Consider the following 14640-nt stretch of genomic DNA (forward strand, 5'->3'; position numbering starts at 1 on the left):
GGGCCTATTTTCACAGGCAGCGCATGTGAGCTCTTGCGTAAAATGCGATGTAAATGGATTTTCATGCCAACGCAAACAACACCGCATGTGTTGTGGAATTTGATGGACTAGTCTCGTGCTAACCTGAGTGAACTGGCGCAACCAAGGTGCGTTTAGGTGGCAATTTCATGGCAAAAAGATGCACTTGGTGATAAGTTGGGTAAAGTTTTGGCGCTAAGTAGACCAGTCGTCAAAGGCTGAATGATGCTAATAACGTGAGGTCAATGAACGATCATGTTATTCCTCCTATTTCTTTGCTTTTAATATATTCATGTGTTTCTGGAGGCGAAAAAATGACAGTAAAGGATGAGAGCGTAAGAAAAAAAACGATCAAATATTGAGAGAACTGCCCACTTTCATGTCAGTCACATGCACGCCAAATGAAGCCAAGGCAGGTATGAGGGCAAGATCAAGAGGCTATTCCCATGAAAAAGGAACTGCATCATGAGTGTGCCATTTCAAAACAAGACCTCTTTCATCTCGGAAAGAAAAGGGAATACGTTATTTTACCTGAGTGTATTTTCAATTTCCGGAATGAAAGTTGCATTGGCTGCCTGTCGTCCTTTGTGGCGTCGAGGCAAAGGTGCTTGAACAAAGATATGAGGAGTTGATTTGCTTCCAGCTTAGGATGAATGCTCTCAAACATCAAGAGTCAACCTCTGCAGTCACTACATGAGCTGAATGATGCCATATATGAAAGAACAATTTTCTTTATTTTGCTCTGATTTGGGAAGACAGGAAAGCAGTTTTGGCTTTGACATGCATGGATGAAATGTTTTTGTGTTTTCTTTGTTAGGTATTTTCCAGGTCTTTCCTGGGGAGAAAATATTGGTGATTATTGCTCTGTGGTTAATTCATTCTTACTAAATTTGCAACAAATACTGGAAAATGGCTTTTACATTGGAAGCATGACTTGCTAATATTTGTGATGGAGTGCTACTATAACCCATTTAAAACAATGGATTCAACACTCTATGACAAGGATGTCAAAATTGGGTTTGTTCGCGGGTCGCAATAACATCAACTCGATTTCATGTGGGCTGGACCATTTTAGATATAATATTTAGATTTTTTAAAATTGGATTATAAGAACTGGATCAAAAGCCCTAAATATTCTGTTTTTTATAGATATAAAACTGTTTATTTGAACTTTTTTTCTCAGTAAGGGGAAAACATCTAATAATCATTTGTTTTTCATTTCAAATGGAAACATTTAAAAAAAAAAAAATTCAATATTAAAGAGGAAAACCGAAAATATTTTTATACATGTATTTGTAGATTATACAAAATGCGTTTTGACCTAAAAACACCAAAAGAAAAAAAAATGGATAAAAAAATGCAATTCTTGATTTAAAAAGGGGAAAATCAGGAAATATAATATACATCTATAATCTTTATTTGAATTTGGTCCTAAAACAGAAAGTTGACACTCATGATTTACTTACTCGGGCCGCACAAAATGATGCGGCGGGCCAGATTTGGCCCCCGGGCCGCCACTTTGACACCTGTGCTCTATGATGTGCAAAAAACCCATATATATGTTTTTTATAAAATTCAAAAAATTACATTAATTAAGGAGAAAAATATAGAACTACCCTATTTTATTTTGTTTACTATTTGATTAGTATTAATCAGATCTGTGTTATAAAATAAAACAAAAAAGCCATCAGTGACACTGTCATTTTTTTTTAAACATTGTCTTAGTAGTACCCATTTTATGGTTAACAAATAAGGCAAAGAAAATATTAAGAAACCAATTAATAGTTGAGAGGACTGATAGCCATTTTTTTAAACACATCACTGCAATTGACAATATGACTGCGTAGGTGTAGCAAATAATCCTGCCAAGGAGTTCTTACACACAAAATATAAACGACTGATTTGATATGCTCAATTTTAATTTCATGGAAATTCCATTCATTAGCAATGGCATATTTTGGTCATAAAAGATCTGACGTGTCTGCAATCTTTAGTCATAAAAGGAGAGACGTGATCCCGTTTTGTTTGACCTTTGTGCATGCTTACATCTCAGCCACAAGCTTGTTGTGTTCTCATTCACTCAGTCTGTGCCAAGCTTCCACTCTCAGGTTTGCTGGCCACTCACCCAAGAACCCCTGCATGACCTACTCCCATCAGTCACTGCTCTTTCCCCTTAGCCTCAAATTGCAAAGTGCACCTATGTTTACCGTTCCTTCTCCAGCAACTTTCCAAGAAAAATACCACTACGACAGGTTTTTCAATTCAGAGTTTTCTCCAGTTTCTCGCTTCATTTAAACCACAGGTATCAAAGTGGCGGCCCGGGGGCCAAATCTGGCCCGCTGCATCATTTTGTGCGGCCCGAGAAAGTAAATCATGAGTACCAACTTTCTGTTTTAGGATCAAATTCAAATGATTATAGATGTACATTACATTTCCCGATTCTCCCCATTTTAAAATCAATCAATGCACTTTTTTAATCCAATTTTTTTTCTTTTTTGTTTTTAGTTCAAAAAGCATTTGGTAAAATCTAAAAATAAATATACAAATATTTTCCATTTTCCACTTAAAAAAAATATTTAGTTTCCATTTGAAATAATAAAAAAACATGATTAAAAGACATTTTCCAATACTCAAAAAAAGCTCAAATAAACATTGCCTTAGATCTATAAAAACAGACTATTTAGGGCTTTTGATCCAGTTCTTTTAATCCAATTAAAAAATAATAATCTAAATATTAGATTCTAAAATGGTCCGGCCCACATGAAATGGAGTTGACGTTAATGCGGCTCTCCCTAAAGCAAATTTATTTAGATAAACTCAAATACAAATGGCATTTATGACTGTGATAACAACACGCAAAACATTCCCAAATATCATTATATTACCGATATTTAGCAGACCGTCAATTTAAGCTAATCAGCGAATAAATCATGCCATGGCAACCAACAAATGCCATTTGGTGTAATGTTTAAACCTTCTTAACTCCCATGAGCACCCATAATGAGTTGACCTCTGTCGTCATTAAAGCACTAATAAACATGAAACCAAATATGACGGTTAAGTAAGATGCATTTCACACCTGATTGTTACACAGGATGTATTTAAGAATGCATTGAGATTCCAAATTACACCTCCTGTGATTTGTTTTCTGCAATGGGCTCTTCTCTCTCCTCTCAGGGATTTCTTCAGGTATTATAAGTGCTATTAATATCATTAAATGAGTAAACACTTTCCTCCTCCCCGACCAACTCCCTTACTCTCTCTCTCTCTCTCAGCCAATCTCTCGCCCTTTCTTCCCATTTAAAAACTACTGAAGACAGCAACCCCATTAAAGGCCATTTCACAACTACAAAGCAATAATATAAGTGAAGCCTACTCTACTTTTATAATGCCGCTCTCAGCCGCATTGCGTTTTATGTTCATTTGCCCTTTTTTATCATTTGGAATGCATTGTTGAACTGCGTGATTTCTTCTGTCTCTTTTTTCTTGCACTCAAAATACTCAAAAATACATTTTAAAACATGATTATTCCAATATGACATTCTTCCAATTATCTTTTTAACAAGTATTGGCCCTCCCATCTATAAGAGATCGTCACAAAATACAAGTTTAGACATCCCTGTCATAGACTATCTGGCCATATAAATGCAGTGTTGGCAGACTAGATGATATACCCAGACACTAAGAGCCAAGCCATAAGTTAAAAATAGACCGCGGCGAGTTTTGTATTGTCAAACTCCAAAATTATCCACCAAGGGAATCCTGCTGTGCCACTCATTCATAGATAACGCTTTTTGTCTTGCAAAATTAAATTCCATGCTTTCACTCTTATTTGGAATCTATCAGAATGAAATTCAGACTTTTCCCTATCTCGGCCCAGAAAAACATACCGAATTTATCGGACTATAAGTCGCACAATGAACAGAGGGGAAAAAAGTACTGTATTTTGCTGTTTAATATACCCCCCATTTAATATACCCGGGGATATTAAACAGCAGGGGTATATTAAATGGCGCACAAACGGGAAGGTACGATCCACTACGCACTCTTTATGCCGTGACGGGGTGCATTAACGTTTTGCAGACTAAAACTACTTACTGCTGAATAAAGTCTGACTTGAAAGTTGCCGTTTAATATACCTGGGTATATTAAACGGCAGGGGTATATAAAATGGCGCACAAACGGGAGGCTCAAAAAAGCAAAAATAATTTAATATATCCAGGTATATTAAACGGCAAAATACGGTAAGTCGCGTTGGAGTATAAGTGACATTTTTTAGCAGAAACCAGGGACGAACATACGTTAAAGTAGCAAAAGTAAAATGGAGAACAACAGGCTGAATAGGCGTTCTTTAACATAACACTTTTTTCAGATAACCATAGCCTAAAAAAATAACATGACAGTTTGTCAATGGTCAGAGAGAGAAAAACTAAACATATATAAGTCACACTTGAGTATTAGTCGCATGCCCAACCAAACAATAAAAAAGTGACCTATAGTCCGGAAAATACGGTATATAGCACTTAGGTAGCTTGCTTTTTTTCTCCTCTCTTTGGTTTTTTTTTTGGCTGACCATGAGCTCCCAGTTTTGTCCTTGACTGCGAAAAAGTTTTTTCTCCACATATTCAGGTGTGTCTGTGTGTGTGTGTGTATGTTTATGTGTCATGCGCTTTAAATACACGTGTGGCCCAGCCTGGCCAGAAAAAAATTGGCAGACATGTGGATTGCCGCTGTCACAGCTAGAAGAGATAACTGACTTGTCAGGAGAGCGAAGGGCCGGTCGACAGATACATGTTGATGCAATATGTTACTGGTGACTTCATGTAAACATGCTGGGCCATTCTGGTCGCACATATGCTGCACCTGTGGGAGAAGCACTCATGCCCAATAAGATAAAGAGCAGTGCCCCAGTTCTGGAATGTCTGTTTCAAAATGTTAGTAGGTTGCTTCATTTTTACAGGAACGAAACAATGGTTGTCAAATAAATTGTAATTGAGAATGAATGAGTGTTGGGGTTATTCTGGGATGTTATTATATGTGCATTAATCATTAATATAGGAGCTTTATTTTAATTTGGGACCGAGCAAGCTCGAGGTCACTCTACAGGGCAGCTGGGTTCGAGGACATTTAATTGTTTTGAGGACTATTGACCGGACGGATCACCATGTTCCAGGCCGAGGACTGTTGATCTGAGTTCGCAATGAAGATCTGTGAAGGACTCTTAAATTGCTTTGACTTGGATTCCGGCAGATGGCGATAATCGAATCAACTTCCGAAAATACTCGCATATTGTTTAAAAATACTGTCGCCCGGTTTACCTTATATGAAGTTATTATGCTTACTTGTGCAAATTCTTACGCAGTTGTTTTGGTTTCCGATCCGCTTGGGTCACCTTGTATGCTTACTTGTGCAAATTCTTACGCAGGTGTTTTTGGTTTCCGACCTGATATGCAATTGTTGTGGCATTGGTTTTTTGACCTTAATGGTGTTATTCGGTTAGCTTATGCAATTGTTTGATTCAGATTACCTTAAGTGTTTTGATTATGCCCGACTAAATGGACAGAGGAGGATGCCGTTTCTTCAGAATGTCACGGTGGCGAGGACGAGCCAGGACGATTCTCACTTGCAAGTTTCAACGCTGGAATATGTCAACGATGTGTCTCTGTTTTTATTAAAGTATATCTATTAATAAACCTATCAATGAGTTTGCTAAATATATACAGAAGATTTAATAGAGTAGAAAAACCTTTACTTTTATATCAATTTGCTCATTTTTGTTTCTTTTTGAGGTGGAAGAGATGATTGATTTTCAAACATAGCCTAATTTTAAGGTTTACACAATAAATGATTCATCGACTTAAATGACCTTAGTTGAAAATGAAATATGGCAGAGAGAATGAATATTTAATGAAACTTCATGGCATATGTTAGTTAGTTATAGTAGTGTTCTTCTGAGCCGAAAAAGACTAAATGAAAAATATTTTATTTTACTTTAATTTTTCTATCAAATGCATTGGAGAAAAAAGACGAGCACACTTGGGGGGACTAAATGTGTATACTCGTTTAATAGAAGACTAAACTATTCAGACTGCAAGCATTTTTAATTTTCTAGTTTAAATTAATGTGTTCTTTAATTTATTAAAATGAAATACTCTTACAGTTCTACACCTCCTGCAGAGCCAAAACACTAACAGCCAAGTTAAAACTTACAATGTTATATGACCCATGGAATTTACTTTTTATTGTGGATCGGTTATACTTTATGCAAATTGGCAATTGCAAAATCGTAACTGATGTGCCATTACTACGTATTAAATCGTGATTGCTTAGAAAAAGTGTATTTACTTTACGTATTCACCAAGAAATACAAAATAACAAGAAATACAAATTCCCTATTCCTGTGAGTCCATGCTTTCTATGTTTAGTGGTTTGATGCTCAACTCAAGGAGCCCATTAATAATACCAATTAAATGAAAATAGTATTGACACAATAATCAGCTCAGGTTGCCTGGGCTCATTTCTAATCAACCGAAATAAATTGCATATACTAAAGTCAATGTAATTAACAAAAATAAAATGAAACCTAACGAAATACCTCAAGTAAATAGAACACCAAGTCATAAAATGATTTTTTTTTCAACAAGTAAATGGTTTTGTCATTAGCCTGTTTTATATTTGCCATCTAAAATGACATTTTCTTAACTTTTACACACAAATTATGTTAGCACTGACTGAAGGTTGTGGCATTACTATAATAATATCCCTAATTTTCATTGGAACCAGCTTTTTGGAGGAGTGCGAAAATTTTCAATGTCATTTTAACAAGTAGTCGGTATAATAGGAACCTTCTTGTTGCATTAAAATGAGAATCTAAACTGTATCAAGGGACTCATTGTCTTCCAGTAATAAAGCATCCCACCTGCTTAAGCTGAATGGCTGATCTCATTGGCCTGGAGACTATAGTATAGGACAATGTAGTTATATAGTCACCACTGACTCGAAATAGAATAATACTATAAGTGTTAGGAAGAAACACCAAATAGTCTGCAGCTAGACTTTATAAATAAGCGACTCCCAGAGTGTTGAAGTGTTAATGGTCAAAGTTGGTTTGATTTATGAAGTGTTTGAATGCTGGGTTGCACGACCATTATATCAGCGTCTGGCAGTGATGCATACACTGTAGCATTAAGGCTTAATCACTATGATATGAGCGAGAGTTACTTTGCCACATGAATCAATGAAATCACCTGGAGCTTGTCCAAAGTCCATCTCAACGGGTTTGGGAAACGATCACAATGGCTAGCCCTACCCGTCAATGACAAAACATGTCAAAGTGATCACTATCTTTAAATTATGGCTGAGGTTGTAAAACATGAGCCTAATTTTTATCGAGGAAAAGGCAATGCAAGTGAATTTTCGTGCCAATTTGACGGAGAAAAGTACTTACATTGGTCACAAAAATATTTTTCTACCTTAGAAAACATTGATATGTCAAGGATTTGTTGTTTTCCTCTTTAGATCTTTCTAAAATAGGCAAGGTTCTAAAAGGCTAGATGTGTAATGATGTGTGTATGTGTAATTATTGTAGCCGAAGTGTGATATTGAACCCTAGAAGTCTAGTTTGTTCTGTTTTTTTCGCAATCATGTTTGCCCTCTCCATCCTCTTATGTCACTTGTATTGTATTGTACAGTATAAGTATGTCCTTTAAAGATAACGCTTGTATTTGTCAGACATCCAAGTAGAGTGTTCTAAACCTATTATGCTGAAAGCTTACTATACGGCATCGTTATGTTCAATTTAAACTAATCCCGTAATGTCGTGTTCATGGTTGCCATTTGGGAACCGGGCAACCCTAAGGACGGGTGTTGGGTGGGTGCCATTGCGCCTTTGGCGGGGCTTTTTTCCTCGTTCTGGTGGATGACTGGAGTAGGGTGTGTTTGTCATTTTCTTGCTTTCTCTCATTGTGGCCTGTGTTCTGTTTGGTCAGGGGCTGTTGCCAGACTTTGGTGGATTTAGGGGGGTAATGGTGCCTTAGGGGTCTTCCTATGTGGCCTCACTCGTCCTATTTCCAAAGGCTAGTTGGGGGCGACTCAAATGAGATGGGTTGCAGATAATGTTCTATTGGGTATGGCCACAGTCCTGTATTTTTTGTCTTTGTCAGAAAATACAAACACAGGTACTCTTTGAATTCTCAGTGTGGGCGCTGTTATCACTTTTCGACAATACCAGACTTAGTATCCGTACTTTGGGAATTTCTTTTAAAAAGTAATTACATTTACCCTTATCGGCCTGTAGCTCATTACCCTTTGCTTTGACCTTCAACGTGTATTGGATGTGATATTAATAATTGTAATAGATGGCATGTAGGTGAGTGGCCTATGCAAGGTTTTCTTTAAGTAAAAGTCAGTACCTGCCCTCCAAAAGGGATTTAGAGCGTCTAATTTCGCTCCAACACCTGGTTTATCAGCATTCTTTAGTCCATTTTTTTTCTCTAAAAGACGGAAAATATTTAGAGTGAACCAAATGTTATCTCCATCTAAATACATTCCCATTGGATGTCACACTGCCAGTCTATAACACTACCAGCAATACAATGTCATGGATTAGTACACCATATAAAGGTCACCTACTTCCATTAATCATGGAGTGGCTCAAGATCTCTTTTTAATTTGTGTCTAACTTTATAGTGACAGTTTAATGGAGACCATTTGTCTGTTCCAATGCACAAAGCAAGCAAAATCTTTCATTCAACGTCATCGGAATGAACTAAGACTTCAACAGCACATGCACGCGTATCATGGTGACATAAATGTTCACTGCTGTATGTGGATTAATAGTAGGTTAGGACGGTTTGAGCACGGTATATCCCCCCACAGCCTATTTGTTGGTGAAGGTGTCCTGCAGGAATTGATAAGTGTTGATGCAGTTATGGTGTGTAACCAATACAGTTGTCCAAAGACGTGGATCTGGAAGCCTTTCAGTTGAAAATGCAGTCAAATGTTTCTTTCTTTATGCCAATTTTTCATTTTAAAGAAACATTAACACTGGCCAGTTGCGTTAATTCTACTATAAAACATATATAAACAATAATGCATGCATACTTGTTTCAAATGATTCTAATATGCCACTCATTTAACTTTGTGTGCATGTTAAATGCCTTTTAAATATTAATCACCTTGTAAAAAACTGAAAAAAAATGTCATTAGAGTAGCGGTCAAACCAGTGTTGTGTTGTACACTAACTTTGTTAGAAATTTGATGTCGGAATTATGCAAACATTTTAGAAATTGTGCAAGTTTTTTTATGGCAGGAACCAAAGTGGAAGTTGGGATGGCATCATTTTTTTAGTTGTTTTGTTCGAACAGAGTTTTATTCCCTGTCATTGTTTTGCAACTTCTGCAGAAGTGCCCTTGGAAAAATCACTGAACCTCTAATTGCTCCGTTTTAGATGCTCAGTGCCCAGAAACGCATGACTGAACTAGCCTCGAGTGGCTACTGAATGTGGGGAGAAACCTCAGTGGGTAAACAGTCACCATGTGAATGTTGATTCTTTCTGGCTGTGGTTTAAAAGATATCATTTTACAGCCAATTTAATGCCTAACTAAACACCATTTGGATTTTGTCAAACTTTTCTTGGCAAGTCGGAAATAGTTTGATGAGAAGCCATAAACAAAGGCCCCTCGGACCTCTGTAGCAGACTGGGGGACTTTAAATCTACTGCATTATTATTATTATTATTTTATTCAGTGAATCAACTCAGCAAGAGCAAAATATTTAAAGCCTTGATTTAACATGCTTGAGTGAGTACCTCAATGGCGAATAGGCTATTGCGTATGATAATATGTTGGGCCATTTATGTTGGGTTGTACATGTTTTCAGTGCAGGATGGAACGGCAATCATTTGTCTCATGGTAAATACGTCAAGTCGAGAATGCCTGCTTAAACGATTTCTCCTCCTTCAAAGCAGAAAAATATCTTGGTGGGAATTTAGTGCATTTGGCAGATGCAATCCTGTTTGTGATTCTGGTTAGTAAAGCAGCTTTCCCATCTGTCTGCATGCACAATCTATCTTGCATGGACAACCTTTTAGTGAATCGGGCTTTTGCTTTCCTGCTTTGAGATGAAAGGATATGAATGCTGTTTAGAACTGCTTAAAAGGCTGAACTCCAACTCTTAAAGCTTTATCGGAATACAAAAAGATGTTCATCTTTGAATGGGTAAAACTCATTCGCTCTTTATTCTAACCGATGTCATTTCTGTCCCAGGAATTTCTAACAATCAATACCACTTAAACTACCCAAATTGATATTGAAACCTGAAGTCATTTACAAGCAGAGACATTTTAATCACAATCACGCACACCCACGAAATCCTTAATACCACGTATTGGATTTTAGGTGGTATAATTCCAATGTCCTCAAACTTGTCCTTGTTCAATCTCAGGAGATTGCATTTGCTTTACGCACATGTGCTAACACACTCAAAGAAAAAGGGCATTTAAAATGAGTGCATGTTTTAAAAGGCAAATTTGGCAGGAAGCCAAATCCTGCTAATACCACAGTGTAATTTACATGTGATTTAAGAGATTTTTTAGCAAGCAAATGATGGACTTTTCAAAGACTTTAGTGATACAAACACTCTTCTTTCAATACAAAAACAACTCAGCGGGAGAGTAAGCAGATGCCAAGGATTTCATAGCAGCTCTTGAATACAACAAGCAGAGCAATAGATGGATAGAGAGATGGAGAAGGACTCAAATTAAAATTGAATGGCTTTGTTGTCATTAGACAAGTAGAATGAAATCTCATAAAGCAACAAAAATGCATTTTATTCAGCAGGAAAGGTTATGCGCTCCAACTGCAGATGGTTCTAATTTGATTGGTGGACAGCCAAGTGTTTTAGTGTGTTTAAAATCATTCTGTCATGGGAAATGTGCCCTAACAACTTAATGATGACCTCTAGCAGTGAATATTTTTTCTGTTTATTTTTTTTCCTCTCTGTGTATATGCTAACAAATCATAACATTACCATGATCTTACTATTTGTAATTTCTGCCTTTTATATAATTACCGTATTTTCACAACTATAAGGCGCACCGCATTATAAGGCGCACCCTCAATGAATGACACATTTTAATTTTTTTCCATATATAAGGCAAGCTGGATTATAGGGCGGCCTGTCTATTTTGGAGAAAATTTAAGACTTTTAAGTGTGCCTTATAGTCGTGAAAATACAGTATATTTTATCCTGTAAATTGATTGAATTGTCTTTGTTTCTCCTGATGCCATATGTATCCGACATGAAATTTCTTTTTTAAGGATATTATTTTTTTCTGTATTTCGAGACAGATGGGCAATTTCTGATACCAGATTCAGATTTTAGTGGTGTGGAAAGATTAAATTTGTCTCTCAATCCCATTTAAAGGGTTTATTTTGTGCTAAATTTAGTGTATCGTATTTTCACGACTATAAGGCGCACTTAAGTCTTAAATTTTCTCCAAAATAGACAGGCCGCCTTATAATCCAGTGTGCCTTATATCTGGAAAAAAATTAAAATGTGTCATTTATTGATGGTGCGCCTTATAATGTGGTGTGCCTTATAATGTGGTGTGCCTTATAGTCGTGAAAATACGGTAATAATCCCAACAGTTCCTTATATGTAACATTAAAGGTCTTTTTTTAACCCATGTCAATGTTCATCCTTACGCAACCCACGATCCAAATCAAAGTCAATCTCCCCCTCAGAAATGTGACCACATAAAAATTTATTTAAAATGCCAAAACCCAGCAGATCTACGGTTTCAATTTGCTTATTTACCAAATCAGAAACAGTGAGTCTTGTCAGGAAAAGCAACACTTCCCACCACAATTGTCATTTACATTATACAAGTAGTCCCACATGAAATGTATCAGCGATACATTAATTCATAGCTGCCTTCCCATGTGCTTATGCTGAGTACATTTTTTCTTGTTGCGGAAAGAGGTTGATTTGTGATTGCTAGAAATTGATTTTCAAGATGTCACTCAAATGTATACAGAAAAATATTTGCTCCCTTCTCCCAGACAGTCTCGAAAATTAGCAATTCAATATATACAGTAAGGTATTGTCACACAAAATCAAACTATAAAAATCTGGCAACATGCACTTTTGATTGACAATAGTGTGAGACATCCACTCGTTTATTTATAGCGCTTTGCCTATTAGAGTCACAGGTGAGTTGAGCTAGAGCCAATCCCATCTGATTTTAAGCAGAAATGGGTTCAACTCGCCAGCCAATTGCAGGGCCCTTGTAGACTAACAACCATTTAGACGCACATTCAGGGAAATTTAGAGTCTTCAATTAACTTAAATGCTTGTGTTCTGATTATAGGAGCTATCCAGAGTTTACTGGAAAAAAAACAAGGCAAGCAGTTGAAAATAGGAAAACTCATCTAACACAATGCTTGCTATTGTTATGGGGGATTGCTTAGATCATAGTTAGATAGTATATTATTCTATTGATATTTTTTTGTAAAGCTTGGGCTCTGCTCTCATATAATGCCCTAATTTTTACACCTCACACATTATATACTGTAGGATATAGTCGATATAGTCAAAGGCATCACACCCACTCCACCAGCAAGTAATATCTTTGAAGTGGGTGTTGTGCACTGCACTTGAAAATGATCACGAACTGGTTGTATCACTGCACAGGAGTGGAGAAAGAGAGAGAAATACAGAAATGGGGTGCTTCTACCTCCTCACCACTCTCTCTTTATTTGGACATATCCTCAGAGAATCCGCCCCTAGATCGGACCATTCTTCAGGCATCCCACGAAACACACACACACACACACACACACACACACACAGCAGTTCTGTGCAAGGCAAGCATAATTGAAATTCACCCCACGCACTGAATTGACATACCCCGACTGCAATCCGTTTAATGCTCTAACCAGTGCGAGATGATCGGTGTGGAGAGGCACACTAGTATACCTAACTCCCCCACTAGTCTGCTCTATAACTTGAAATGTATTGGCCGCACTACCGTAACCTGATTTCACACCAAAGCTAATCACAAAGATTCTAATATATAATTTTTTTTTATCTCATCACCCAGCTGGCCACCCACACATGATCCACTCAACCATCACTCATGCGCGATGATTCTCCCCAGGGTGAGCGCATCATATGCGGCCAAAACGTCTTACCTTGAGCGCCTCTATATCCAAAGATGCTGAGCGTTCCATGAGGAGGCTGAACCGGGCTACTGCCACTCTAGAACCAGCATCAAAGTCCCGTTAGTGGACCAAATTAAAGAATCTGTCTTTAGACCGACAGATCAAATGAGGGAAAAAAAAGTTCCAATGCTGTTTTAGAGTCCCAAACTCTCCCGGGTGGCCATCACAGCAATGGAGTCTCAATGTAGTTTGGTTCTGTAGGTGGACGTGTTGCTAAAATGTGGAGTCTGTCATACTGCCAAAGTGATTCAATCTAGGAGTGCAGAGGAAGCGCACTTATCGTCTCTTTAGATTTCAGTTACAAGTGAGTAAGGAATCCCTCCCTGATGGAATACAGCCTCGACGTCCAGTGACCCGCTGAGCTGCGGTCCTGCGAACGCCGTTATGTCCGCGAGGTGTGTTCCCGTGCAGCAGTGTTGAAGAGTCCGGAAAGAAGAGGATGTCGAGTCTTTGGCGACCATGCGGCAAACCGCCAGAGAGAGCAGCTCTCCCAGAAAGAAGAGGAACGAGAACGGAATGTGAGGCACCAGCAGAGAGGGAGTGAGCGAGGGAGGGAGGCATGGGGAGAAGAGAAGAAGGGAGGGGGATGCTGAGGAGACCCAGCGAGGAGGACTGACCGAAAGAGTTGACAGTTAAGAGCAAGGATGGAGGCAAGCACATCCTGCTGTATGATTCTTGATGTTATCTATGTGTTACGGAAAAAAAGTGAAAATGAACCAATTTTTGCATTAAATTTGATCATCAACGCATTTGCCAGGTTAATCCAGTGGAAGGTTTTAAAAAGTATCAGTTCATGTGTGAAATAACAATGTGCAATATCTTAGATTGTGCAATATTTTAGAATTTACCTAGCCAGGATGTGACTTTTTATATTTTTATATTACTTATTTATGGTTTTTTTTAACTGGGAAAACGCACTGTGGAGTAGCACACCACCAATTTCGTTATACACAGCTGTGTATGATGACAATAAAGGCTTTTGATTTTGATTGATTAAAATACATCCATTTTAGGCTGGACTCTAGTTATTGAAGCTCCTGTGTTAAGGTTAGTTGGGGTGTTGGTTGGTTTTGTTATGCTTTTTTTTCCTGGTGTATCCCCTGTTTGCTCCCTCTTGTGTTACCCAGGTATTCCTAATTGTAATCAACCATTGTCTGTCTATTTAAACCCTGTGTGTTTGTTTTGTTTACTCCATTGACTGCTTCCTTAAATTTGGGTCCAAACACGTTCCACGACTGACATAGTCATAACATCCTGAAACAATGACTCAGAGAGTTAGTGTAGTTGGTGATTCCTAACCAGCAGAATTATTGTTTGATCAGCTGTGCCATGGGAAGCTGCCCATTTCTAATTGCTTATAATTTCATATAAATAATAAATATTTTTTATACTAGATTTG

At 37.6% G+C, this 14640-nt stretch overlaps 1 protein-coding gene across 1 annotated transcript in view; it reads right to left on the reverse strand.

Annotated features, from left to right (window-relative positions):
* The window catches only part of sgcz (sarcoglycan zeta), a 163769-nt gene extending 150022 nt beyond the window's left edge, over positions 1-13747 (reverse strand). Inside the window, exon 1 of the mRNA XM_077606134.1 lies at positions 13212-13747. Within this exon, the coding sequence (XP_077462260.1) occupies positions 13212-13250 (39 nt within the window). The 5' untranslated portion in view covers positions 13251-13747. The remainder of the gene's footprint in view (positions 1-13211) is intronic.
* Positions 13748-14640: the final 893 nt, after the last annotated feature.

This window comes from Stigmatopora argus, chromosome 7 (genome assembly GCF_051989625.1).
Source record: "Stigmatopora argus isolate UIUO_Sarg chromosome 7, RoL_Sarg_1.0, whole genome shotgun sequence".
NCBI classification, from domain to species: Eukaryota; Metazoa; Chordata; class Actinopteri; order Syngnathiformes; family Syngnathidae; genus Stigmatopora; species Stigmatopora argus.